Source organism: Drosophila mojavensis, unplaced genomic scaffold (genome assembly GCF_018153725.1).
Source record: "Drosophila mojavensis isolate 15081-1352.22 unplaced genomic scaffold, ASM1815372v1 contig_74, whole genome shotgun sequence".
In the NCBI taxonomy this organism is placed as follows: Eukaryota; Metazoa; Arthropoda; class Insecta; order Diptera; family Drosophilidae; genus Drosophila; species Drosophila mojavensis.
In genome coordinates this window covers 1,159,291-1,185,455 of record NW_025318899.1, presented here as the reverse complement: position 1 = coordinate 1,185,455, position 26,165 = coordinate 1,159,291, and the positions used below count along the sequence as shown (strand labels likewise).

The following is a 26,165-nucleotide window of genomic DNA, read 5'->3' as shown; positions in this document are numbered from 1 at the left end:
GCCAGCTGGCTGAGATGGCGGAGATGCCTGCGCCGACAACAAAGCGTGTGGTTTGCCTTGTTACGCAAATTTTCATTAGCGCTGCGCGCGTATAAATTAGGAAAATGAAGCAGCCGCCGCAGCTACAGCCAACAGCAGGCAGCAAAGCACTTGAGTGCAGCGGAACGGCTCTTACTCTCGGCTGGGGCGCTTAAGCTTGCCAGCAGCGGGTGGCCTAACCACAGCCACAACAACAACAGCTAGCAAAGTGTAGCTGCTGCGGTCTGTGGCTAGCAAAGCAGGTGTATGTGTGTGCGCCTGTGTGTGTAGGTGTGTGTAGGTGTGTGGCCCGCATTAATTTATATTGTTAGGCATGAGCTAGAAAATAAGCACGCACAGCCTGTCCAAAACAGTGCCAAGACAGCAACAGCAACAGCAACAACAATAACGGGCATTAGCCCTTGAAAAAGACTAAAATAAATACCAAAAATCGAATTATAGTGTTTTTAATTCAAATTGCAATAGCCGCACTGATATGGCAACACTGTCCATACTAAGCTGCTGCTCGCCATTAAAATCAGTATCAAATTCAAAATGAAAAAAATTAAAAATTATTATGCGAAAATGCATCCAAAGTGGCAGATTTTGAGAATGCAACTTAAATTATCTCATTTATATCAATTTCCTTTTGTACTTGCCTTCTCACGTACACGACTGCTTATCGATATATCTACACATGTATGTGATCACCATCGCCATTCCAACAAGAACTACATCTCTCTGGCAACGCTGCACTGCTTAAATTGCAGCTGGCAACACTGTCTGCTACAGCTTTTGCGCAAGCGTTTCGCACTTTATTGAGATGGATTCCGACCCACAGCACAAATATCGCAAAAATCAAGTAAATGGCACCCTTTATGTGACCACCTGCCTGTATTTGGATCCACGCAGGGTTGCCGAGCTGGAAACAGGCGCTGATGAGGTGAAACCCATATATTATACAAAACAAGGTACTAAGTTTACTTTTGCAGTTGTTTCTAACTCACATTCACAAGCGCACCACGGCGGACCACATCATGCAGGTGGCAGTTGAGCTGGGCCCTGTGTACACGCTGCGCTTCAAGGTGGACTTCTCGGGCTGCAGTCGTGGCTATGCCTACCTTCAGTACGTCGATAAAATGCACAAATCGGTGCTAATGGAAATGTAATGAATGGTGTTTTGATACTTTTGAGACCAATACGTATATATATTTCGAACCTTCCTTAATCATTAGGCTGCAGCGTTGCTTTCGGCGCGAGAAATTGAGAATTCATGTGCGCGAGTCACGCAATCGCAGAGATCTCCTCCTCAGCAACGTCCACCACCTGACACCGCTGCAGGTGCATCAGGAACTGCGCCTGGTCAGCCACTATGTGAAGCTCTGCGTGTACGAGTATGAGCCCAAGCGCTACATCTATGTCGTAAAGTATCGGAACAATGACGAGGCGGCCATGGCGCATCACAAGCTGCGCAACAAAGTGGGATGCTTCGGCCTGGATGCGTGTATCGATTGGCTGGACAAGGGTCAGGTGCTGAAGGACCTGAACGTGCAGCAGAGCTGCTGTGTCCAGCTGTCGCGCGACTCTGACCACCTCCAAGCCAGTGCCAACAGCTGCCGTTGCTTCCGTATTTAAGTGCAATCCTTATATTTGATATATGCAAATGAGAGAAAAACCAACTTTAATTATACGTTTCCTGCTTTTGTGATTATAATGCGACGCTTTACTCATTCCCTTTTCTGCTTCTTGCCTCGAGAGCAGCCGCATCTTCTTGACTTCATTAAAGTCAAGGAGTGAAAACATTGTAAGGATATGAAGAAGTTGTTTGCTCGCATGCAAATTAATGCGGTGTTTATATTAAATACTCTACCTTAGGGTATTGTGCCTACATCATAATGTGTATACGATGCTAGCTCAGGTAAATATATCCGTTACTCCTCTAACTTCTATAAAGCCATGGATCTGGAAGCTGGTTCCTGGATGAGTTAAGATCTCTTGCTCTCTATTGCAGACGTAAATCGATAACATTATCGATATAATAATTAATTTCTGATGATCAAGTAATAACGATAACGATTCTGGTTAAAATATCGATGTGTCAGTCAGCTCTACTAAATCACTTGAGGATCAATGGGAAAGTTCCTTTAACCCAGCTAAATGCAGGGTATATCCCAAGTCGTTGACTCCCAGCTGAAGCACTCTGCTTATTGTTATTGTTGAGTGCGACAACTGGCTGGTGACAGCAGCTGCCACATGCCACATGCTACATGCTACATGCTACTTGCCACCTGCTACCTGCCCCACCCAGCCCAGCCGCACTTTGGGGCAATGCAAGGGCCTGCGGCATAATGCAATTAAATGAGTGCATTAAGCAGCAGCAGAGCCAGCAGCAGCGCTCGTCCACCTGTACAGGTTGCCAGGTATAGACAAACTTCAACCGGGTGGGCGTGGCTGAAGTGAGGCTCATCCATCAAGGCGGCGCATAGTAATGCGATTGTCAGCAGCTGGCGGATGTTGTGCCTCGGCGGAAGCGGATGCGGATGCGGATGCTGTTGTCCTTGCTGCTGCAATTAAATTAGAGCTTGAAAATCGAAATGCAGCTTTACGGAAAAAGAAAACAGAAACACACAAACGAAGGGAGGAAGGGGTGAAGCGGGAGGACGGCTATCCGGGAGAGCGTGAGTCGAGAGTCTGAAGAAAAAGTTAATAAATATTCATTAGATTCGGGCAGGAGGAGCAGCAGAAGCAGCGGCAGCACCTCCGTGTTGATTTGCATTAATTTGTTAATTCAAGCGCAAAGTGCCACGCCCACGCCCACACACACCCACATCCACTTGAAGGCCATTAAAGGTCCCACTTTTTGTGGTATTTGCAATTAAATGGCTCAGATTTTTGCTATTTGCTGCAGGCAACTGTGGAGCTTAGCCTCAGCTGGCATCGCTGCGGCTTGTGACCCATTTTGGCCATGTCAGGACTTAGCCTCAGCCGAGCCGGGTGTATTGAAGCTAGTGCCAATATTTGCTTAGCATAACTACCCTCAGGTAGGTGTGACCCCGTTTGCTTATGTCTTTAAGGCGTCGCCCCGCGCGTAGGCGTAAGCGTAGGCGTGGATCCAGGGATTTGGGTCAGAGATTATATGCCTGGCATTTGCTCTGTGCCCTGTGCGCTGTGCTCTGTGTGAAGCGACTTTCAAACGGAAAGCGAGAGTTATGCACATATTGTGCCGGCCCGACCGGGTCTGGCTTAAAGCCAACATTCAGTCTAAGCCCTCGCTGGCAGCGTTCTCTGCTGCAAGCTCACGACGACCGCAGCGGGCCAAAGTGGGCAAAGAGCATTCCAGATGCGATTGTGGCAACAGCTACAGGATACAGCACTTAGCTTCATTTTTTGATGATGACTCTTCCCTTTAGATTCGCTTTTTTCTTTTTTTTTTTTTTTTTTTTTTTTTGGGTAAGCAAGTTTTCTTTTGGCCAGTTTTCCATTTGGAAATGGCATTAACAACATGCGTCATGCATATGCATGGCTTTAGCTCAACGTTTTTTTCTGTTTTTGGCCAGAATCCACTCGCCCGGTTAGAGCCAAAGAATTTGCTGTCCCAGCTGCGGTTACATGAGCTATGAAGCGGGGAAATGCACGAAAATTGTTACAAAAATACCTCTTAGTTAGCATTAAATCAACAGTTAGTTCAGTGCATTGCCTTAAAGCCTTGGCTGTGTGGAATCATAGAAGAGTTCTATCACTAGTGGTTCTATTGAAGTCTATTGCCTGACTAGAAAAATCGAATTAAATCCTTAGTGAAACTCGTAAATGAAATTACAACAAAAGACATTTCACATCGAATTGCCAATAGCTCAAGAAAAATGAATTTCGTATTAAACAAAACGTGAATAATTTATTTACATCAAAGCAACCACAAAAATGTTTTTCCAGCTCAAAAGCGCAACAAATTCCAAAAAGCGTAAATAAAACCAAATTAAACTGCAAACAAAAATACCAAAACTTAAAATACCTAAGGCCCAACACGCATACCAAGGGAGTTGCCAGAGGTCTAAGAAAGAAGACAAATTCCTTTAATAATTTCGCAGAGAAATATCAAATATTTGGTATATTTGGCAACAGCTTTTGAGCATAGATGAGTCTGTGGCTTAGGGGTTTTATATTTTATTAAACAATTCAATTTTAGCACCAGCTACAAATTGCGCTCTAGTCCCAGCCGGCAGCGAACCTTTTGAGCCATAAATTGATAATGACTGCTGGCAATATTTTTATAGACAGGCAGCAGGAGCCGGCGTAGGCAGTGCTTAATCGCCATGGCTAATGCGCTCGAAGTCGGCTCTCTCTCTCTCTCTGTTTTTTACTAAAATTAATGAAAAAAGTTGTGGACACAGTTGTGGGTTAGCTGTGACTTTGACATAAAGCACAAACAACAACAAACAACAGGCAACAACGAGCAGCACATTTATGTATATTTGATGTGTTCCTTACACTGTGAAATCCTTGAGGTATTATTAAAAAATTCGTTGCTGTCCCTCTAAAAAACAAGTGGAAACCCTACAGCAGAGTGCCACGACTGTAGAATACTCGCTCAGTGAATGTGCTATGGAATAGCCAGAAATTGAGGCAGGCTATGCAAGTCTTTGTCCTTGTCCTTAAGCTTATGTACATAAGCAACTTAGCCTTATCAAACAGATGTATATAAATACTCTAATATTCTTGAGCAGATTTGCATCTGTATGTAACTACATATGTTCGCATGTCTGTCTGTATATCTCTCTCTCTCTGTCTGACTAACAAGAGAATCCAAGAACGATAGAAGCTCATTTATGTTGTCTACATGTATGCAGAAGCTCTCATTCGGCATTTATACATGAGTAAAACGAAGTTAGAATGCTCGCAGCAGCAGAGAGTGCTCCCATTGGTCAGCTAAAGGTCGACTACAACGATCGTTACCTGACGTCGGGCCCAACATTTGAGAGCAACTTGGGGAGAGTGTAAGTCGACCTATATAAAGGGCAACAGCTGCAGCATTTCTTCAGTCGCCCAGGGCCGGTGGGGGTCAACAGTGCATTGCAGTAAAGTGAAGAGAAGTGAAGCGAAGTCAATGGTCAAGCTACGCATTAAAGACTTAGAAGAAATAAATAGAGGAAATATTAAGAGAAAATAGTTGGAGACAATTCTAGGAGAAAATATTAAGAAGAAATTCTTGGAGGAAACACTTAGAGGAAATACTTAGAAGAACATCTTGGTGGCAAAAGAGGAAACATATGAAAAAATACTTCGAAGAAATATATCAAGCAAATATGCCCGTTTTCTCTTTATGAACAAGCATAGCGCGCAAGCTGTTGTAGTTGTTGTCGTTGTTGTAGCAGCGCCCCAAATGAGTTTATGAGCGTGTCATGTTGTTGTCCCTGTGTCGCTACGTCCTTGTTGCTCCTTGCCATTGCTCTGTGTTTATATTGCATATTAAATATATTTTGGCAGTTCTCCGGCCCCGCCTTACCCCTGCAGCATCTCATCGCCTTCCCGTCTGTAACTTGGCTTGTTGACAATAAAATAACATTTTGCACTCACTTATCCAGCTGGTACTTCAGCTTCGAGAGTTTTAATGAAAAAAGTTTCATTTAACAGAAGCATATTTATATGTATGCATATATATATATATTATATAATAGAGTTGTTTGTATGCCGATCGTTAAGAATCCTTCGGCTTCGCCCCTTCCTTCCCACTCAGCCCGCAGCTATTTTCCATTTGACTGTTTGCTTCATTAAAAACGCATGCCAATAAACACAATAAAAACACTTCATCATTGCTTGAATTTCTTGTGCAAACTTTTTCGCCCAGAACAGTTCAACTAACCATCTACGTGGCCATCATCTCAATATATATTGAGCATACGCAGCGTGAGCCAAAGCGGCAGCCGCTGGATAAGAGCTGCCTGCCTGACTGTCTGACTGCCTGACTGCCCCACTGCCTGACTCCTAGCAGCTGCAGATGGCTGGCTTTCTTATGGCTTTGCCTGATTGTCTGTTGCTCTGGCGCTCACTTTTCGCTCTGGCCATTGAAAATCAATCAATAAAACTCCGTAGCAAAGTCAATTGTGAGGAATGTTTGTACCCTGCATGTAGGAGAGAAAGAGTATATAAAGCATTAGGGTGAATGACAAAATAGAAATAACAATCATTATTATAATTTGATATATGTAGGGAACTTAAGTTAGTTATCAATCTATTTGAACTCAGGAACTGTTCAAACTACAGGCATATAATTTGGTATACTTCTACTCTAATAAATAAAACTAAATTTAAGACCAGAATCATATTAATAGTTATCTCTCTAGGGTATCTTACAGTTTTCTACTCTAATCACGCTGCTCTACAGACATGTGCACTCTATATGGTTATAGAGTCATGTCTCTAGCCCAGTGCTATGTGAAGTTTTTGAAATGCTATGCGCAATATTGAAGCAGCTGCTCATACTTTGGCCAACATTCCAGCTCAAAGTCAGACAGACAGACGGACGGACGGATGGACGGATGGACAAATCAACGGAACGACAATTGGACGGACAAATCGATTATTTGCAGAGCATAAAATAGAGCATTAAACGAAATCAAATATAAAATCAAATCAAATGAAATAAAATAAAATATGGTTATGCCAAAGGCGTACGCTCTACCTCCCCCCTCTCTCTCTCTCTCTCTCTCTCTTTCTCTCGCTCTCTCTTTCTCTTGCTTTTGCTGTAAATGTTGGCAAATTCCATGAACGTTTTCTCCAACAGAAGTTTAATTTCATTTCGAATTCGCCTTTGCCGTTGCCGTTGCCAGGCAGCTGTTGCTCTACGCCATACCGCCCCCTCCACGCCCCCCTTTAGCTGTGCGCGCTGCTACTTCATCTACTTATTTCGCATTATTTATTGTGCAATAAAATACTGAAAAAAAGAGAGGGGAAAAAATGGAAAACTTTGCATTTGCATAGCTACAAAATATGTATATAGTATAGTCAGCTCTTTGTCCGAGCCACACTTTCGTCTGCAATTTTGTACCAGAATTTCATTATCAACGAATGTCGCTTAAGTGCACATTGAATTCAATTAAGCACCAACACATGCGGAACAGAGCGTAGAGAAAAAGAGAGAGCGTTGGCAAAAAAATAAAATAATAAAGTAAAACTATATTTTCATAGTTGGCAATTGAAAATTGCATTATACAACATGCATTTTCCATATTGCGAGCTGGCACACCCAAGCTCATACACACACACACACATATGCATTCACAGGCATGCATATATTGCTTTGAGCAAAGCAAAAGCCGCAGTTCAAACCCCACATGAGGTCAGGCTACAGAATCATATCAAATTTGGTTTCTGTTGCGCTACATTAGGTTCTGCTTGGCTCTCTGCTTGGCAGGCAATCCATTTGTGAAAAGCTATTCATTTGAAGCAAATGACTATTAGGTGACGTTTATGAATATGATTCGGACGCCTTTTTATAAGCTATTTTCAATTGAAGATATAACTGCTCACACTTGAGAGTGGCCAGCTAAGATCTAAAGCAGCTCCTTTGGATATTTTTGTGGCTAAATTAACTTGATTTCTCAAACTCTGCTGCCCCACGCTTGAGCATTTAATATTTAGTTTTAACTGGTTCCTTTTCATAAAAGTTTTCTTTGATCTTAAGCAACTCTAATTGTTATTTTCATTGCACATGCAATCGCTCTCTCTCTCTCTCTCTCTCACTCTCTTTCTTACCTTCCTCAGTTGCTTCAGTAACGAGCCGCCAAAGTCAAGCATTTAACAATTACACTTAACTGGTCACACTTAAAAATAGCTATAAACGATCTTTCTCTCTCTGTCTCCCTCTCCAACTTTGCCAGTTCACTTAAAACGTTTGGCAACGCCTCCGAAGTTAAGCATATTGCAATTATGCTTAGCTGGTCACACTTAGGCAATGGCTTATTAGACACTTAGCTGAATTGCTTTTATTGCAGCGCCTCACAAGTTTGTTCGAGCTGAACTTTGTTTGGCGCTTGCCTCAAAATTGTTATGCTGCATTGGACACTTGGGCCTGGCTGGAAGATGCTGTGAATGCTTCCTGTGCTCGCTCGTTTCCGGTGAGGCAACCACGCCCCCAGACAGGCAGGCAGCTGCTATTGCTGCTGTTGCTGTTGCTATTGCCTCTGCTGCTACTGCTGCGGTAGCCATTATTTCCTGCATTTAATTGCACTACTCTCGGCTGCGGTTTTCTGCTACATTTGTTGCAGCTCGCCTCACGCCCGACCAACGATAATGTACTTTAGCCAAGACCACACATCTGCTTGCTTCCCACTCACCTTCTATTGTTTCCTTTTTTGACTGCTTTTCGTTAGTATTTTTTTATATAGTATTTTTGTTGTTGTAGATTTTGACGGGCTTGTTACTCAGTTGGTTGAAGCGGATCGCAGGGCGCGGCCATCAAATGATTTATACTTTAATAAGCGTGCGCAGGACATGCTGAGAAATTAGATGTGCTCGGCCCGCGGAGTCCTCTGAGAAACTGCCATCGCCCACTCGCTCCAGCCATTTCATCTTGATGCGCACAAAAGGAATTTGCGCAATTTATGAGTGAAAAAAAAAAAACAAAATCGAACTAAAAAATGCCAATGGAACGGCAAAGGAATTAAACAGCATGGCCAAGGATATTTCCAGCTTATCGGCGACAGGATGTGCGCCTGCCATTGCATATACGCCCATACTCTCCCCCTCACTCTCTGTCTCTTGCTCTCTCTCTCTCTGTCTTGCAAGTATTTGCGGCATTTTTGTGCCATTATCTTGGCTAGAAAGGTGCGAAAACTTTGTGGAGCAAGGCATTCCATTGACATCGGCCCACAGCATAGGCAGCCAAGCAGCCAGTGAAAACCGAAAACCGAAAACTGATAACTGACACAGAGCTCCTTTTGGTCTGGTCGGCTGTACGCAACCAACTAAGGCAAAAGCCAGCTGAATTTTAAATGAGTTTTTGCTTTAAGCTTGTATTTAAGAAATTTGAATAATTATCAAAGGACGACCCAAGCAATGTTCTGCATAGTCAAAAGCCCCAAAAAAAAAAAAAATTAAATGAACGGATGAGCAAATTAAATTAACAAACAATTTAATGGTTGAATCCTTGTTAAGTGCTGTCCTTAAAGGTCCTAATTCTAATCTAAACGGGTCTGCAAATGTTATTAGGAAATGTTACGGCTCTGGAGTTACTAAACATTTCCCTTCCTCTGTCTTTTAGTCTTGATATAAGTTTCGCACTCACGCTACTTTCTTCTCGAACCATTTCATTTTCTCTCTCTAATTCCTTCTCTGCTTCACACTCTCTTTTACTCTCTCCACAATATGGGATTCTCTCTTTCTCCCTTACTTGGTTATCTGTCTCTCTTTTTCTTTGTCTCTCTGTCTCATTTGAATTGCTTTTGATATTTTCCGTCAGATCCAAATTTTACTATCTGACTTTATAAAAAACAAAAATGTAAAAAAAACAATGAAAATTGTACAGATTACAACAATTAACCAAACATAAGAAACAAAAAACAAAAATCAAAGCTGTAGATCAATCTCTGATCTATGAATCTGGGGAAAATGAGTGAAATTAATGAGAACACGCTGGACCGGCACTTCGTGTCGCAGCTGCGTATAATGTGCGACGTCTACTCGAATCACATCAGCAAGTCGGACTTCGTGATGAGCCAGCGCTGGCTGCAGGTCTTCCACAAGTCCAGCCGGGCCGAGAAATATGCCAGGAACTGTCTGATGCTGCTCATGTACGGGCAGCTGCGCGAGATGGGCAAACTGGGAATGCCCTTTATCAAGGTGGAGAATATGGATCGGTCGCTCGAGGATGTGCTCAGCGATTATCAAGGCAGTCTGGAAATGGAAGCGGATACGGAAGTGGAGCAGAAGCAGGAACTGGAGGAGCAGCGGGAGCATCTGCAGGAGCAGGAACAGCAGCAGAAGAAGCAAGAAATGAAGCAGCAAGAGGAACAGTGGAAGCAGCATGAGCTGCCAGGGAAACCCAAACTGGAGATGATTCCAGAGGAAATGGACTTACCGGAACTTAATTTGGCTAATGAAGATGTGGCGTCTGCAGTGACCACAAACGTATCCTGCTATAACGAGAGTTTGAGGCTGCACGAACGTCTTGGAGGTGGCAGCCAGTGCATCGACTATGCCAACACCAACTTCCAGCTGCTCACGCAGCAAAACCAACAGCTCATCCAGGAGATCAACCAAATGCACGCGCGCACCGTGGAGAACGAGCAGCTCTACCGACAGGCCGATACCCATTGGCAGCAGCGCATACTGGAGGGCCAGGGTCACCTGCCGCTGCCGCTGCTCAAGCCACGGATGCAGTGGCTGCTGCAGCGCATCGATCGTGGTGCACAGCTGGCCATACGCCAGCTCCAGGGCTGGGCGACGAGCAGCGGACCTTTGAACTTTCTGTACCTCAGCCTACAGCACATACTGGACGACGACCCGGAGGCACGGAAGCTGCTCGCCGAACTGGATCGCAAGCTGGAGGCGGTGCTGGACAACATGCTGGAGCAGGCCGGCGAGCGTCGAGAGAACAATGTGCGCGTGCTTTACGACAAGCTGTTCCAGCAGCAGCAGGAGGCGCTGATCACCAAGCAGCAGCTGCTCCACCACGAGCAGCGGGCGCTGGTGCTGGCGCGACAGCAGCTGCAGGTGCACGTGCAGGATCTGAAGCAACGCGAGGAAATCTTCTGGGACCAGGCGGCTGCCTCGCCCTACTACTCAACTCAGTCCAGAGCGATCAGCTACAACAAGGCGGAAACCATGCGCAGCACCAAAACCCAAACGAATAGCGACACATTCGATGCCGACAGCTACAGCGGCAGCGACTTCTGTGGCTGCGACGACTGCCAGCCCGGGCCCGAGCTCGGGCAGTTGAGCAACCCAGCCGACCTGATGGACACATGCGACAAGCGCAGCTGCCAGTACTGCCAGTCGCAGCGCCCAAAGGACAGCGAGTCCAGCAGCAAATGCTAAATTGTCCCCAAATAACTTGACTTTCCCTATCTATGTGTATATAGTATGTAGATAAATATATTTTCTATTCCTGCCAACAACTTGGTAAGTTGCTCAATACTTGCGTCTCTGTGTGTGTGTATGTGTGTGTGGCTGTCAATTGCCAGGAACTGGACTCGCCAAAGTTTTAATGTAGTTTTAATTTGCTCGTAAGCACTGGAAACTTGGCCGGAATAACTAAAAAAAAAAAGTAAAAGGCAAGTGCAAAACTTGCCTCGCAACAACAACAACAACAACAGCAGCAACAGCTTTGCTCGTAATTAGTTTTTAAGCGCTGTGTGTGAGTGTGCTTCTGTGTGTGTGGCATTAGATATGACAGCATGATGCAGTTAAGCACTTCTTAACGACGACAATGCTGCTGGCCTGGCTGCCTGGTGTGTGGCTGCCGATAATGGCGCAAGTATAATAAGTGCAATTGATTTTCTTGCCAAGTTTCCACAAGTTGCGGCAGTTGGTGCCAGGCCAAATGCAACCGGATTGTAGTTTACTGCTGCACAGTGTCTTCATTAGAGACCAATACAGTGGTGTCTGCATTATTAGTCATAGCTGCTGTGATGTCCAGGTATATATGATATAGAACTGCAGCCTTGTTCCGGATCAATCAACTGCAGCGGTGTCTCACAGTTGCTTCAATTTCATATTCATTATAGAAGTCTTATTCAACATCTTCCGCTTTCAGGTATTTACGAGCTTAGCTGGCTCAAAGAGCAACCGCAATTTTGGGTTAAATATTGCTATAGCCCTCTGGCTGCGCTTAAAAGTCTACTACAAAGGGCTGGCTTAGCTTCATCCATTGTTTGATTTTAGTTGTTGCGCGGTAAAGCTTGCTATGAAAATTGCAAAACACACAAAGGTCTGCTGCACTTGCAAAAGCAAGCTACATTTTTCAAATAAAATGCTCCATCGTTAAACTCATATTAATAAAGGCGAACTGACATTCATACATAACTACTGTGTGCTTACAAAGGTGTTTACTTCACATGCATGACGGCAACATTTTAATATCCTTTGCAGAGCACATAAAATAATAAGAAATACAACGAGCTCAAGTAACAGGACTGACGTGCACGTTTCTATATATGTATGTATATGTCTATATATATATATAGATAAAACAAACAGCGCGTCCAAGTTCAAACGTTCAACATCCGCTGACGATAGCAAAAATACAGTTTTCTAACATTTGTTGGCAAAGTGTGGCGAACATTTTATGAAATTTGATAATAAGTACATGATGGTTGACTGAACTTCAAGCGACCCAGTCATACATATTTGCAACGAAAACAAAAAACAGCAAAAAGTATATATGTAAAAATAACAGGAATCAAGTAAACTGTATAAAAGTTGTGGCTGCAAAAAAGTTGCAAAGCAAATGCAGCTGCCATACCCCAAGACTCCGCTGAATGACAATAGCTCAAAATATGTAAGACCAACTGTCGAAGTGAAGCGCGGCGAAAAGCACGAATAAAGAATGCGGCGAAAACAGGAAAGCAAAAAAGTGTGTGAAAAGTTTTCGTTCTTCGCTTTAATGATGCGCACAGACAGCGAAAACTTCGCTCAGACAGCAGAGGCTTACCGGCTCTGTGTTGGATGTAAGCAGGGGAGCAGGGGGAGCAGAGGGAGCAGGACTCTCTGAGCCATAAACATAAAGTTTGAGTTGTGGCTTTCGTTGGTGGGTGGCGGGCATTAGCGACATAAAATTAATGACAAATTTGCGAGCTTATGCGAATGCATTGTTCCCAAAACAATTTCTGACTATTAAGCGCAGAGTGCAGCGAGAGCGGGGCATGGCGGAAAGGAGAGCAAAATATGTATGACAAAAGTGAAAAGTCGCCAAGGCAGCTTCACGCTGAAGGCAAAATTTATGTGCGCAGCAAACCCCAAGCAATTACGCCAAAGACTTAGTTGCCTTTTTTGTGCGTGACAAAAAGCAAAGGAGCAGCCGCAATGAGGGGGAGGTGGGCAGGACAGCATCTGTGACCAGCAAGGACCACAACTTTCATTTTACTGTTAAAATGCTCAACAAAAGTTGCATTTTCGCTCTGCTCCTGCCAAAAAGCGAAGAAGCAAAGTGCACTACATAGCCATTATAATGGAGCAGCAGCAGCCAGAGTTTCAGTTAGAGAAGAGCACTATTTTACTAATGCAATACGATACGGCACGAGTCTCATCCAGTGTTAGTGCCTAACATTTCTTTTCTTCTGACGGTCCCCATGTAAAGGGCAACACGCTCTCATCTCTATAGTGTTGCAGTGGCCACTGCAGTCGTAGCTAGAGATGTGCAAGACTCTTCTAATACGATACAATACATATGTATGCATGTTTGTGAAGATCAACAACGTCGTGTTTGTTCGCATAAGACCAGCAGCAAATCACGGAGCATGCTCATCTCTATTCAAAGCGTAACTGCTGGAGTTGAAAATGGGCTGCTTGTTGCATTTATCACATTTTGCACATCTCCGGACAGAGGCAACAACGCTTAATGGCTTTCTGCTGCCAATGCAGAAGCTGTGGCTGACAACTTTCCTTGGCCAGTTTTCTTAGTGCCCACACCCCATGAGACTGGAGACGGAGCAGTTGCTTATTGTGGCTTAAAAGTGGTTGTTAGAATGCGGCCACCAGAAAATTACACTACTTTCTATGGAACATATTCACTATATTTACTTTATATATATACACACAATTACATGGCCTCTTTCTGGCTAAAGTGTCGCTTGGCAAAGGTCTCGCCCACAATAAGGGGAAACACCAAAGTGGCCTCGGCATACACCTTGACGGGCGTTGCATCTTTGCGTATCTTGCCCCAGGATACCGCTTCATCCGGTCGTGCACCACTGTCACTGCCATCAAACTCAGAAGCTGTGTTTATGAAAACAGAATAATCGGCTCCATTACGCATAAGATTAGCGTTGCAAATGTGGTGCTTTATGATGCCGCCACCCACAATAATCATGCCACTATTAACAGCTTTGACAGCCATCGTGTTGAGCCTGCGCAGATCCGACAATATGTCCACAACCAGGCCCGGGTGACGGAACGAATGAAAGTACATCATGTCGCCAAGGCTTCCATCGGTTAGCGCTGGACAAAACACGGGTATCTTGTTTTTAGCAGCCCAATAGTAGATAGAGCTCGGATTTGCGATTCGCTCGCCCAGCCTGTGGATGATGCGTGAGGGTGACCAGACCGTGCCCTTGCTCTCCTGTTCCTCTAGCATTTCATCGAGCAGCGGCATTAGCCAATCCTCAAACTTGCAGTAGTTGTCATTGGGCACCAGCAGATTGCCAATGCGATTGATGCCGCGCTCTCGCAGCTGGCTTCCACTTAACTCGAATGAGCCCATAAATGTGGGTGCCAGGCATTTGATAAAATCCTCCTCCACGCCTCCAGCTGTCGTCACAATACAGTCGACCATCCGATGCTCGGCAAGGAAACGCAACGTCTCCCGTAAGCCCGACGATACCAAGTTTGAAGTGTAGCCCAGAAATATAGTGCACTTCGTGTTGCGTTTGATGAACTCGTCCGTCTCGTGGACATCCTGCTGCTCACCGTCTAGTGGCTGAGCCCTGCAATCCAACTGTCCTTCTTTAGTATAATGTGATGCCCAATACATATAATTACTTACCATTTTATTGATTTCCTTTATGGCCAGGCCCAAATTTGTGGCCTGGAAGCCGGTGCTCCCATAGGATTCGAGCAGCTTGCTATAGTTGACGCCCAAATTGAAATCATATCCATGCACTTGTGGCGTGTCCTCCGAAAGGCGTTCGCTACGCTTGAGCACAGCATCCTTCGCTATTTCAGGCTCTGTGGACATCTTAAATTAAATGTTTTCGTTTTTGCGCGTCTCACCTAACATGTGCAAAATAATGATATCGATACAACTATCGATATGCAGAAGTAGGCTATTTAATATTTTCTTCATTTTAATTAGTCGTATTTGGCTTATCTGTTTATGCATCGAGAAACACTGTGATGCAATTATTTTTGTTTTTAATAGAAAATTTTATAAAAACTTAAGTGAGCTGACAACCCTTTTTGCGTGTATCGACTATTAAATTAACGATAGTAACATCGATAGTTTTTGCTGCGCTACCTTGAATGACAGGCAGAGAAACTGAGAGCTAAAAAGTAAGAAGAAGCAAGCTCTTGAAACTACCAACAACCAAAATTTTAAGGTACGATACAACATTTTTAAACGTTGCTAAAGAATTCCAAATATGATCACAATTTAATACGCACAAAAGCAGAAGCAACAAGCCAGCAATCAACTGCGAAGCGAAACGCTCAACACACAGTGAAGTGGAAGCTGTAGACGAACGACGCGAGCAAGCGGCCAAGCAGGCAAACAAATACATATAGAAAAAAAAATGATTAAACTTTTCTCGCTGAAACAACAAAAAAAGGATGGAGATCAGACGGCACGCGGTGGCCAGCAGAAAAAGGCATCAGCTGCCCAGCTGCGCATACAAAAAGGTAAAAGTCGTGAACTATTTGGCGCCCATGACTTTAGTTTCGTTTTCATTATAATATATGTATATATGCATATGTATGTATATTATGTATATTTATACATTCTACATTGTTAATACAAATGAAATATTCATATTTTTAGATATTAACGAACTGAACCTGCCAAAAACTTGTGTCACGGAGTTTCCAGACAGCGATGACTTGCTAAACTTCAAATTGATTATATCCCCCGACGAGGGCTTCTATAAAGACGGGCGATTTGTGTTCAATTTTCGCGTGGGGTCCAATTATCCGCACGAGCCGCCAAAGGTGAAATGCGCCACACAGGTGTATCATCCGAACATCGATCTAGAGGGCAATGTGTGTTTGAACATTTTACGCGAGGACTGGAATCCAGTGCTGACCATCAATTCCATTGTCTATGGCTTGCAATTTCTGTTCTTGGTAACGAATTCACTCTCAAGCAAATATCTTTGGATTGAGATTTGACTACAAAGTTGTCTTCTCTTTTTAGGAACCCAATCCTGAGGATCCCCTAAATAAGGAAGCCGCCGATGTGCTGCAAAGCAATCGACGCCAATTTGAGTATAATGTTAAGAAGGCAATGCGCGGCGGTTGCGTTGGCGAGACTTTCTTTGAATGCTGTCTCAAGTGATATATAGGAAATGAAAACTCTATTATTTAAGTACCGGCATCTGCCTGCCTGCTCTGTTGTTGCTGCTGCTGCTGCCGCTGCCGATACCGCTGCCCCGCTCCACTGACTCAATGATGAATGCACTTTTAATAGTTCAACACAAGCAACACACGTAGGAGAGGAGGGCAACCAACAAGCCACAGCAACGACAACAACAACAACAGTAGTAACGATAACAACACCAACAACAGGCAGCAATTGGCCGCAATGACAAAAACAGCAACAACAACAACAAATTATCGTAATAAAACAAAAATTTACCACTGCGAACCGAAAAAAAACAAATGCGAGTCGAGTCAACAATTTGTTTTTAGTCTAAAGCCAACATTATTATAATTATAAAATTTGTCATCATGTTTGTAATTGCATTCGAGGGAGATAAAGAGCAAAGATGAAAGAAGATATAAAAAATGAAAAAAAAAAAAAAAATAGAATTTCATGATTGATGCGTCATGAATGGTCATCAAGTAAATATTTTTAAACTGACCTACACTAAAGTAGAAAGAGGGAAACAGTAGATAGCTCTTTAGTCTATCTGAAAGCCCAAGGAAATGTTAAAATGTTGCCCGTTATTCTAATTGTATTTGCATGGCATAGAAAGAAGGATGTTGCAGTTTTATGTGTGTATTTAATGGAGGTTCGCTTTAGTTTCATTCAGGCCACTCTATTGACACCTGATCACAGGTGTATGCTGTTTCGCGCCAGCTGCATATTTCGCCACAGGCAGAGATCGGCCACGGCAGCTTGGCGACCGGTATGCAGACGCAGATCGTAGAGGCGGCTGATGAGACCGACGCGTATATCATCGGTGGCCAACACCTTGAGGAGCCGTTGCATCAGATTTGGCGGCAGCAGTCGCAACACAGGTGTCACACGCTCGCCGCCGCACTCCACCAGCAGCGAGATGAACTGGTAGACGAAGACGGCCTTGGGCGACAGCTCATCGCCGCTAACGAATTGCACAAAGACACGGAATATGTGTTTGATGCTCGCCTGGAGCGGCTCCTTGAGATTGGCTGGGGTGACGCGAAGCTCAGCGCTGGGCGCGCTTAGCAGTGCGACAACATTCGCTGCGTCGCCATCGGCGAAGTCATTGGAGTTGTCGCTGCCGTCGCCGATGACCTTGCGCACCTTCGCCGCATTCGCCACGCCCGTCATCTCGTCGTCGTCGTGGGAGCGCGAGCGCTTCTGTAGAGTGGAAGCAGCAGCGCTGCTTGAGCTGCGCGTCTCCAGACAGGAAATGATGCAGTAGACGCTCAGACGCGCCAGCACCAAAGACTGTGGCTCGTTGATGTCCTCGCTGCAGGGGCAAGAAGGCATGAAAACAGTTAGTACGGTAACTATAGACTACTGGATGTAGGCGAGACCCACCCTTGCCGTCTCAGGACCAATGGAGCCACGACGTACTGCAGCAACGCCTCGGTGGTGCGCTCTATATCCAGATGCATTACAGCAAACACAATGTCCATGCACTTGGCCATGTCGCGCATGTACTTGCAGCTCAGCAACTGCTCCACCAGCTGAGTGACCAGCCAGGAGGCACCGCCGGCCAGCAGCAGGGATTCCAGTGTCTGGGCTGCACGCACCGGCAGGTGTCCAGCCTCCGACACAATGCGCCAGCACTCACGAAACTGTTCGATCAACGGCGTGTGAGAAATGAGGCGTGACTTGGTATTGGGCGCTGGGTGCACATCGTGCTGCATTTTACGTATGATCTGATAGGAGAGCGCCAGCCGCTCCTTTGAGTTCTCCTGGCTGGACAGCTCCTCAGTGGTGAGTGGAGCCAGAAACTGTTGTATCATATTCAACGGCTTCAGCAGCTCTGTTTCGCGCACCGAGTACATGTAGGCGCACAGATATGAGGTGGCACACACAGAGAAGCTGAAGAGGCGACGCTTCATATTATCCAGAATGCTCTTCACATCCGCTGAGGATAAAGTTTCCTGCTCCCAGGCAATCAGCACATGATGCAGCACGCCTGGCAAGTTCAGGCATATGTCCTGCCATGTCAGGTTGCTTGGTTTCAGCTGTGCCGCTTCCGGTTTGCTCAAGCTCAAGAGCAGTTCGTCCACTATGCTGTCTTCGCAGAGGGCCAAGATCTGACGTGGATTCTTCAGCTTATTGCGCTCCATCATGCACGTACGAACCCACTTCTCGAAGAACGAATCGCAGCGCTCGGAGAGGACCACCTGAAAGACCCCTGAGTTAATTGACTGCACATAGAAGCTATCGGCACTGCTTACGTCCGAGCCATAGGTCTGCACAATGCTGGTGAGCATCAGAAAGGAAACATCGAACAGGGTGGAGCGCGTAATACACTGTTTGCCCAGTTCTCCGGGCACCTGCTTCGAGTTCTCATTGCACTGTATCAGGCGCGAGACAAAGGTCTTCAGACGTCCCTCCACTGTGGCCACCGATAGTATCAGCTCGAAGCTGTGCCCGACTGGCACATGGCAGAGCACATTCACCATGTCCTGCATCTTGTTGGTGCACAACGTTTTGAGCACCCCTGAAAGGGGCACCTCGGCTCGTTTGATGAAGTTGATATTGGAGGGCTTCTGCTGGCCATTGTCGCACTTCTTGAGCAGCAGCGAAGCGGCCTCCCTACAAGAGATGGTCATTAGTATAATAGCTACTTCCACCTCAAGTGGTCACTTACCGCTGGCTGGCGAACTTCTTGACGTGCACCTCATTGACTAGCTGCTGTTTGGTCCAGTCGTTGAGCAGGAACTCAATGATATTGCAGGAGCACTTGGTGTCCATAAAGTCCAGCAACAAATTGTCCTCGATCAGCAGCTCCAGTGCCTCCACCAGCTCGGGAATGTAGTCTGTGGCCGCCAGCTGCTGCTCGCCTGGCACCCGCTGCAGCGCATGCAGCTGTTTGATGATGTGCGGCATCTTGAAGAACATGAAGGCGCCCCACATGGTGTCCGGACTAGTGTCGGCCACGTTGCTGAGCGTGAGGAAGCCCGCGCGGATAATCTCATAGAACAAACGTGTATTCGTATAGCCCTTGAGGCGCTGCAGCATTTGCAGCTCGGCCACATAGTACGAGGTGTCCTTGCAGGGATTCAAGAGCACCTCCACAGCGAGCAATGGCTGCACACAGCACGAAATCTTCTCCAGACAGGGATTTGGACTCAGCATCTGCAGGTCCAGGTGCTTGGCATCAATGTAGGCCAATTGCTTGAGCTGCTGTTCAGCTGTGGCAGCGCTCAGCGTGAAGTTGGAGTTGGTGAGCGACGCCTTAATGCTGGCGTAGAGATCGTGCAGCCTGTCTAGCGACTCCGGCTCCTCGTGACAGCCCACATTCAACATGGCCAGCACGAACTGTTGCTGCGTAAGGTGCTCGATGAGCAGACAGCTCTGATCCAGCATATACGACAGCTCGGCGCTCAGCTCGCCGCGCATTTCATACTGCTGCAGAGTGCGCGAAAAGATCTGCATGACCCACATCACCAGCTGGACTACAGCTCCAGGCAGCAGCGCCTCCTCAGACTTGATGCTGGAAGGAGAGAAGATGTGAGAAGACGTAAGTGTGCCAGCTTTGACGTGCAATCAAGAGTAACTAACCGACAGGTGATGCCATCTATAATGCTGACCAGGAACTCCAGCAATGCCGTCACGCAGTAGACGCGATTCAGCTTGTCGTACTTGGCTATGCAGCGCAGCACCGCCGCATGGGAGACAAGATGTGCGCACAGCGAGTGCTTCAGATAGTTCAAGACCAGCTGCAAGAGAGAGGCCAATGAAGGATTAGAGATTCTATGGCACTACTTTCCCCATAAGCTTACCGAATTCGCCGTGGAGCCAATGACGGCCTGCTGCAGCAGGCACTCAGCCAGATTGTAAACATCGCCACTAACGCCGCGTGGGAGGACCTGAAAGCAAAATGGAATCCAGATCAGTTAAAGGCAAACTTGAAGTTATTCAATGTTTGATACATTTGGAAAATTATCTAAATTCAAGCAAGGCTAGGCAAGCCGGGGGCCAGTTGAGCTCTGTATCATTACAGTTTCAGACGCGTTGAAATGTAATTTTAATAAAATTTAGGGTACATAAACGCAATACAGACAAAAAGAAACTAAAAGCCTTAAAATACAATAATACAATACAAAAAGTTCCTTATACGTGATTCTAGCAATTTCTATATACCGCGTTGTTGCATCATGTTTCGTTTAAATTTGCAACGCTTTCAGATTTATTTCATGCACGGCCTAAGGTTATCCTGCAGGCGGCGGCCAAATCAATTGCTGAGCATCGGGTGTGCGGCCCATGGGGAGAAGGCGGCAGTGGGTGCCACTACGCTGTGGAGGCGTCTAATCAGCCAATATCAGTTTCGGGTCAAGAAGGAAGCCTACTATCCAGATCGTAAGTTAGAGATGCAGCGAACAGCAGTGTCGGCCAGGCAGATGCTGGCCATAAATCCGCAGCATCAGCAGCGAGGCCTGCCCAAGGACTACTACTACAGGGTGCTTGGCGTGAACAGACATGCCACCGTACAGCAAATTCGTAGCGCTTTCTATGCACTGGCCAAACGTTATCATCCGGACTCCATGCACTCTGAAGAGAAGCTGAAGCACTTTCAGGAACTCTCCAATGCTTACAATATACTAACGGACGAGACAAAACGTTTGGAATACGATCAGCTGGGTGGCATCAAGGATGAGAAGGCATTCCTAGCGCAGGCTGGCAATCCCATGAACATCGACCTGAGCAGCAAGAGATTTGAGGCAGTTTGCCAAAGTCCGGAGGGTGCGTACAATGGGTAACTAATTCTCGATTTGACTTTGACTCCTCTCATACAGATATCAAAAAATTAACTGTGGGCGAGTACGATTTACCATTGAGCTTTCTGGAGGCCACCGTCGGCTGCAAGAAGCGCATTGACTTGCGCTATTTGAGAAAATGTGAAAGCTGCAAGGGTAAGTCGCAGCTAATGGCCAATCGTGATCTGGGCAAGGAGCCGTGCCGACGCTGCAACGGCACTGGCAAGGTGACCACGAAAACGTTGACCTTCACTTCAGTGAATACGTGTAGTCAGTGTAAGGGCAAGCGTTACATCAATCGCAATGACTGCGACGCCTGCGACAACCGGGGCTTTGTAACGGGCAATGTCGAGGTTCTAATCACAGTGCCGTCCGGCTCCAAAACTGGAGATGTTATAACCGTCGACAATCCCAATACAAAGCAACGGGTCAAGTACACCCTACAGGTGCCTCAAAGTGATTACTTTCGTCGCGTCGGCAACGATATACACACAGACAAATTTCTAAACATTTCCGATGCTATTCTGGGTGGCAATTTCTTAGTGCGCGGCCTCTATGACAACGTCGAGCTGCGTGTCGAGCCCGGAACTCAGTCACACACGCAGGTGGTGCTGCACAACAAGGGCGTGCGGACACGTGATGGTGTGGGAAATCATATTATTACACTGAAGGTGCGTATTCCCTGCAATCTATCGATGAAGCAACGACAGCTTATCCTGGCGCTGGCTCAGTCGGAGGAGCCGGTGTTTGAATTCCACAAGGGAAGCAAGAAGGCAAAGGATTGAATGGCGTGTTTTTTTTCTATGTATATATACAAACCGTGTTCAAAAATTCTCAATGTAATACGCTTTTATCACTCTCATGTAAAGTTGAAATTTATAATATGACAATTTTAAATGTTCGTATCACCTTTTTTATGTTGATGCCCCACTGTGAGTCGGTCCAGCGTTCACGCCATGCAACGTTAATTAGCTGAAGGATTTTGTTGTCCTTCATGGCGCTCGAAGCGTTAGAACAAAATATTCACGTTATTGCTAAGCACAAAGTGTTTATTTCATTATATTTAGGACACAAGTCCAATAAACACTTATATGAAAGTATATCAAGAAGAAGCACTGTTTATATCTTTCACCCAAGCTGGTTGCAATTTCACGTTAGGGATGATGAGATATATCGATATGTTTATATATATCGATGTGCATATTTTTGCTATAATAATTTATCTGATGCGGATTTTTAATAAATGATTACTACCATTTAAAATAACATTCAATTTTATTTATACATTTTTGTATTATTGCAATTTATAAGCTAAGCACACAACAAACTGCTTTTCAAGATCATTTAAAAGGCAATGGTACAATATTAGTAATTGGTACAAAATAATACAACATTCGATAGCTTTTCGATTATATGGTGCTGCAAATCAAAATTACCCAGCACTTATGTTTGTGACGGCCCGCTAAATTCAAAAGAGTTAAACCTGTAGTAAATTAAATATGTAATTTATTGAATACAATAAAGTAGCGCATGATTTTTGTAAACTGCTTTAAATATTATGTTCTAAAATGTTTGACTTTGTACAAAATATATATATATATATATATATATATATATATATATATATATTTACTATATATGCCGAAAATTGTTCCTCCTTTGCGTACACACTTCAAATTTGATGTTTTCACTCATTATCTTGTTACTTGATTATTTTGATATAATTATAATATTATTAGTTGCATTGGCAATATAACAAACGATAAATATGCTAATGCTGAGTATTGCAAAGTTACTAAGCAAAAATTATAAATTAGAATATGAGCTTTCGGTGGATTGTCAAGGGTTCAAATAAAGAGTATGTGCACATAAATTTACAAAGGCAATTTATTTAGTAAGAAATTTCAATTGAAGCAAGTGTATATTAAAAAATATTGAAAAATATAACAGCTAACTTAAGATTGTATGACAAAAGCATTTCTTTTCCTATTGATGGCAGCGCCATGAACAGTAAACTTAAAAACTAACAAAAATTGCTTTGAGAAATGAGGCGTTACTCAATTTAACTTTTTACTTATTAACCGAGGAAGAATCGTCAATTGATTACATTTAAAAGCTAAGTCTAAGACCTATTCATTTATTTACTTATTTTTGTTTGACGTCATGGAGCGAGCTACCGTCTCCCACATGTCGTCGCCAGCTGCATGACCCAAATCCAATCACTTTATCATCATCGTCCTTAGTACTTTGAGGAGTGAGTTCGTTTTCTTCTGTTCTTTTGTTTATGTTTTATCATGTTCTGTTATCAGTTGCGGTTGTTGTTGCGTGAGTTCAATTGCACCTAAGTGGAGGAGGATGAACCACCAGCCGGTTCATCGCCCTTTACAGCCGAGGCATAGCTGGCACCTGCGTTGCCTCCGCCGCTCGACGAACTGCCCGGTTTCTCATTGGCTTTGCCATCCCCAGCAGCTGCAGCAGCAGCAGCATTTGGGACACCAGCCGCACCGCCAATGCTAACATTACTGTTCAGACCTGAAGTGTGATGTGAATCAACTAAATAATTTGTTTTGACATTGCAATTGTAGGTGTGTGTGTCTGATGATGTGTATGTGATTCAAATGGAATTATAAAGCACCTTTAACATCCATGGCGTAGCTGTCGTCCAAGCGCAGGTCGTGACGCTTCAGCAACTGGCACTCAGCGCCCTCAACCGAGGGTATGGAATAGACGTACAAATAGCCATCCTGCGAGGCAATCAAGAGTCTGCAAAGAGAATACAATAATAAGTATAATTGAAGTCGAATATGCTGTAGTGTTGAGTGTAGGACCCACCTTAGCTGCTTCTGTATCGTGGTTATGGCGCACATGCGTCGCACACCCGCCTCTGGCAGCGTGACCGACGCGAAAGCGCGTCCCTGGCTAAACACGTCGGTCACCTGCGTGGGCAAGTAGCTGGTCACCGTTTTGCTCAAGAATCTAAAAAACGAGTAACTTTGCATGAGAGAATAGATTTGATGAGTGGTAGTTGTGGTGGTGGTTGTGGTTGAGGTTGTGGTTGTGGTTTGTGGGTGGTTGATTGAAGAAATGAAAGAAAAGAAAAATAGATAAATGTCAAGTGCCACACACAAAGAAACAAAAGAAAAAAGCAGATAAACAACCTAAGGATCGACACAGCGAAAGGGCCTAAATTAAACAAGAGCTCAAGGACTAATCCAACAAAATGATATTAACCTGCCATCTAATAGATTTTAATAAATCAAAATAGAATTACAAATTGATAAAGCAAATGATAAACAAGCAGGCTATATATGTGAGCTATTCTTTGGCAAAGTCTTCACTGTACACAAAAATTCTGTATGGGTGAAAGATAGTGAGAGTCTGTGTATATATAGCGTATATATGTTGTATGTGCATGTCTATATACACCGTCACCAAAATAAACAGACAACAAAAGCTGACTACTGAGCCTCGCAGTCCACAGCTCTTCAACTTACCCCATCCAATCGTCGCTCGACTGTTTGCCATGATCGCTGTTTTCGGCAGCGCTGCGATCCAAGCGGAATATGTGCACCGTCTCCGTGTTCGAGCTGGAGACCAAGTACTCAGCACAAGTGCTGAATGAGAGCGAGACAATGGAGACGCAACGTTTGAGGCCGCGTCGCAGCTCGAACAAGCGGCTGCCATCCTGGGAGCTGAACACACGAATCACAGTACCGCGCTCGCTGGCCGTCGCGATCTCTGTGCCCGACGGACTAAAAGCAATAGCCGCCAATGGGGTGTCATGGGCGGGTATCATAGTCTTGGCGTGCAAGTTGATGGCATCGAAGATCTGCACCTCGCCACTTGTCACGCTGCCCGGGTAGGCCAGGTAGCAGTGCTCCGACGAGGAGGAGAGTGCACACAAGCCCAGCTGGTTGCAGGGCGTATCGCGTATGGTGTGCACCACCTTCATGTCCTGTATGTTGTGGATGTAGAGCGACTCCTCCAAGCAGACAATCAAGCGCTCCCGATTCAGCTTCACAGCCAAAATCGTATTCGAGTAAGAGTAATTGCAAATTTCGCTCTGCTTTTTGAAATGGCAAACTTTCAATTTGCGCGGCGCTCGCTGCGACACAATGGCAACCAGGGAGCTCTCGAAGAGTCGCTCGATGAGGAATAGATCATCGCTTTTTGTGTTATAGATTTTGTCCAGCGTGGAGTCAACAGAGCTCAGGCTATACAGGCTGTAACTACCGCTGGTCGCCACAGCCAGCGAACTAAGCGAGAACAATACTTTATAGATTGCATTTAATCATATTTACACACACTCACGTTATGTTTTGATTGAAATTGACAAACACCTCACCCGCATCCACATCGGGTCGCCCTAGCAGGCTCATCATTGTGTCTGCTTCTCTGTTCTTTGGGCTGCAATGGTAAAAATATTTAGAATACCCTTCTGACACCATATAATGACAATTTCCTATTCCTAAATACCCTCTATATGCACAGATATCTCCACAGTCATAGACAAGAGGAATACGCGACTAGCATATACCTATTTCCCAAAATCAACTCATGGATTCTTACTGACCTCGCCAATTTTATATTTATTCTATTTACTGATACAAATATATGCACAAAATTTGTATACCCTATACCTCCATTGTCTTCAGGGTATGTTGGAGCAAAACAAAGCAATTATAGCTCTGATTTAGATATTACCGTTGAGACGTGAAGTAACTTTAAAATATGCAACAGCTTAGGGACTGGGCCAGCATATTTCGACTGCGTATTAGACGCAAGCGAACTAACAAAGCAAATATACATATGGAATGATGTATTTTGGGTTGAGCTCTGATAAAACCCCAAACCAACAACAACAAACGAAATGAACACGTATCGCCTAAGCATTTACTTACTTTTCAACAAAAACACCTTTTATGCACGGCCAAAACTTTGGACAACGTGTACGATAACACTATTCAATGGTTCTATTATAAACACTGTCTATTTATTTATATTTCTAAAATAATTTCTATCGCGCAATTGTTTTTGCTATGTTTTGCACTAGGGATGGGGCTAATTTGCGTGCGATACCTAGAGATTTAAAGTATCGTCATATACCATCGATATGCGCGACACTGAATTGCGATAATTGT

General features: G+C 44.7%; 6 protein-coding genes across 11 annotated transcripts; 3 read left to right on the top strand and 3 right to left on the bottom strand.

The window, feature by feature from the left end:
• Window positions 1-772: 772 nt before the first annotated feature.
• On the top strand, window positions 773-1,732 carry LOC6586465. Its single transcript, XM_002012043.4, has 3 exons — window positions 773-961; window positions 1,011-1,183; window positions 1,254-1,732. Exons 1-3 carry the CDS (start codon window positions 842-844, stop codon window positions 1,651-1,653), a joined length of 693 nt encoding a protein of 230 aa, XP_002012079.1. The 5' UTR covers window positions 773-841; the 3' UTR covers window positions 1,654-1,732.
• An 11,991-nt stretch (window positions 1,733-13,723) lies between these two features.
• On the bottom strand, window positions 13,724-14,976 carry LOC6586463 (probable deoxyhypusine synthase). Its single transcript, XM_002012041.4, has 2 exons — window positions 14,714-14,976; window positions 13,724-14,665 (listed from the first exon to the last, which is right to left on the bottom strand). Exons 1-2 carry the CDS (start codon window positions 14,903-14,905, stop codon window positions 13,772-13,774), a joined length of 1,086 nt encoding a protein of 361 aa, XP_002012077.1. The 5' UTR covers window positions 14,906-14,976; the 3' UTR covers window positions 13,724-13,771.
• A 183-nt stretch (window positions 14,977-15,159) lies between these two features.
• On the top strand, window positions 15,160-16,418 carry LOC6586462 (nedd8-conjugating enzyme UbcE2M). 3 transcript variants are annotated; one of them, XM_002012040.4, is made up of 4 exons: window positions 15,160-15,266; window positions 15,339-15,564; window positions 15,704-16,005; window positions 16,076-16,418. In XM_002012040.4, exons 2-4 carry the CDS (start codon window positions 15,459-15,461, stop codon window positions 16,214-16,216), a joined length of 549 nt encoding a protein of 182 aa, XP_002012076.1. In that variant the 5' UTR covers window positions 15,160-15,266; window positions 15,339-15,458; the 3' UTR covers window positions 16,217-16,418. The 3 variants fall into 3 exon arrangements, with proteins under 3 accessions (XP_002012076.1, XP_015015854.1, XP_043866162.1); XM_015160368.3 differs by having other exon boundaries at window positions 15,169-15,266; window positions 15,336-15,564; XM_044010227.1 differs by lacking the exon at window positions 15,160-15,266 and having other exon boundaries at window positions 15,287-15,564.
• Window positions 16,419-16,863: 445 nt separating this feature from the next.
• On the bottom strand, window positions 16,864-22,180 carry LOC6586460 (mediator of RNA polymerase II transcription subunit 24). Its single transcript, XM_002012038.4, has 7 exons — window positions 21,934-22,180; window positions 20,050-20,136; window positions 19,829-19,986; window positions 18,915-19,760; window positions 18,499-18,859; window positions 17,627-18,444; window positions 16,864-17,555 (listed from the first exon to the last, which is right to left on the bottom strand). The coding sequence occupies exons 1-7, from the start codon at window positions 22,018-22,020 to the stop codon at window positions 16,934-16,936; spliced, it is 2,979 nt and encodes a 992-aa protein (XP_002012074.1). The 5' UTR covers window positions 22,021-22,180; the 3' UTR covers window positions 16,864-16,933.
• LOC6586461 (dnaJ homolog subfamily A member 3, mitochondrial) lies at window positions 20,236-21,925 on the top strand. Its single transcript, XM_002012039.4, has 2 exons — window positions 20,236-21,010; window positions 21,064-21,925. The coding sequence occupies exons 1-2, from the start codon at window positions 20,425-20,427 to the stop codon at window positions 21,807-21,809; spliced, it is 1,332 nt and encodes a 443-aa protein (XP_002012075.2). The 5' UTR covers window positions 20,236-20,424; the 3' UTR covers window positions 21,810-21,925.
• Window positions 22,181-22,510: 330 nt separating the features above from the next.
• On the bottom strand, window positions 22,511-26,094 carry LOC6586459 (WD repeat domain phosphoinositide-interacting protein 2). 4 transcript variants are annotated; one of them, XM_015160367.3, is made up of 6 exons: window positions 25,926-26,094; window positions 25,336-25,431; window positions 24,519-25,280; window positions 23,857-24,015; window positions 23,660-23,787; window positions 22,511-23,577 (listed from the first exon to the last, which is right to left on the bottom strand). In XM_015160367.3, the coding sequence occupies exons 2-6, from the start codon at window positions 25,404-25,406 to the stop codon at window positions 23,366-23,368; spliced, it is 1,332 nt and encodes a 443-aa protein (XP_015015853.1). In that variant the 5' UTR covers window positions 25,407-25,431; window positions 25,926-26,094; the 3' UTR covers window positions 22,511-23,365. The 4 variants fall into 4 exon arrangements, with proteins under 4 accessions (XP_015015853.1, XP_015015851.1, XP_015015850.1 ...); XM_015160365.3 differs by having other exon boundaries at window positions 23,857-24,000; window positions 25,926-26,093; XM_015160364.3 differs by having other exon boundaries at window positions 22,511-23,556; window positions 25,926-26,092.
• Between the last annotated feature and the right edge of the window lie 71 nt (window positions 26,095-26,165).

Excerpts from the sequence above, each read along its gene's own strand:
- LOC6586461 (XM_002012039.4), top strand. The coding sequence starts at position 20,425 with ATGTTTCGTTTAAATTTGCAACGCTTTCAGATTTATTTCATGCACGGC. Across the intron at positions 21,011-21,063 it reads AGTTTGCCAAAGTCCGGAGG|ATATCAAAAAATTAACTGTG; the intron begins GTGCGTACAATG and ends CCTCTCATACAG.
- LOC6586459 (XM_015160367.3), bottom strand. The coding sequence starts at position 25,406 with ATGATGAGCCTGCTAGGGCGACCCGATGTGGATGCGGGTGAGGTGTTT. Across the intron at positions 23,788-23,856 it reads ACGATACAGAAGCAGCTAAG|ACTCTTGATTGCCTCGCAGG; the intron begins GTGGGTCCTACA and ends TTCTCTTTGCAG. Across the intron at positions 23,578-23,659 it reads CTACGCCATGGATGTTAAAG|TTGATTCACATCACACTTCA; the intron begins GTGCTTTATAAT and ends CAAATTATTTAG.
- LOC6586463 (XM_002012041.4), bottom strand. The coding sequence starts at position 14,905 with ATGTCCACAGAGCCTGAAATAGCGAAGGATGCTGTGCTCAAGCGTAGC. Across the intron at positions 14,666-14,713 it reads TAAAGGAAATCAATAAAATG|TTGGATTGCAGGGCTCAGCC; the intron begins GTAAGTAATTAT and ends AAAGAAGGACAG.
- LOC6586465 (XM_002012043.4), top strand. The coding sequence starts at position 842 with ATGGATTCCGACCCACAGCACAAATATCGCAAAAATCAAGTAAATGGC. Across the intron at positions 962-1,010 it reads TGGAAACAGGCGCTGATGAG|TTGTTTCTAACTCACATTCA; the intron begins GTGAAACCCATA and ends TTACTTTTGCAG. Across the intron at positions 1,184-1,253 it reads AAATCGGTGCTAATGGAAAT|GCTGCAGCGTTGCTTTCGGC; the intron begins GTAATGAATGGT and ends CTTAATCATTAG.
- LOC6586462 (XM_002012040.4), top strand. The coding sequence starts at position 15,459 with ATGATTAAACTTTTCTCGCTGAAACAACAAAAAAAGGATGGAGATCAG. Across the intron at positions 15,565-15,703 it reads CCAGCTGCGCATACAAAAAG|ATATTAACGAACTGAACCTG; the intron begins GTAAAAGTCGTG and ends TCATATTTTTAG. Across the intron at positions 16,006-16,075 it reads GCTTGCAATTTCTGTTCTTG|GAACCCAATCCTGAGGATCC; the intron begins GTAACGAATTCA and ends TTCTCTTTTTAG.
- LOC6586460 (XM_002012038.4), bottom strand. The coding sequence starts at position 22,020 with ATGAAGGACAACAAAATCCTTCAGCTAATTAACGTTGCATGGCGTGAA. Across the intron at positions 19,761-19,828 it reads ATAGATGGCATCACCTGTCG|CATCAAGTCTGAGGAGGCGC; the intron begins GTTAGTTACTCT and ends CTCTCCTTCCAG. Across the intron at positions 18,860-18,914 it reads AAGAAGTTCGCCAGCCAGCG|GGAGGCCGCTTCGCTGCTGC; the intron begins GTAAGTGACCAC and ends CATCTCTTGTAG.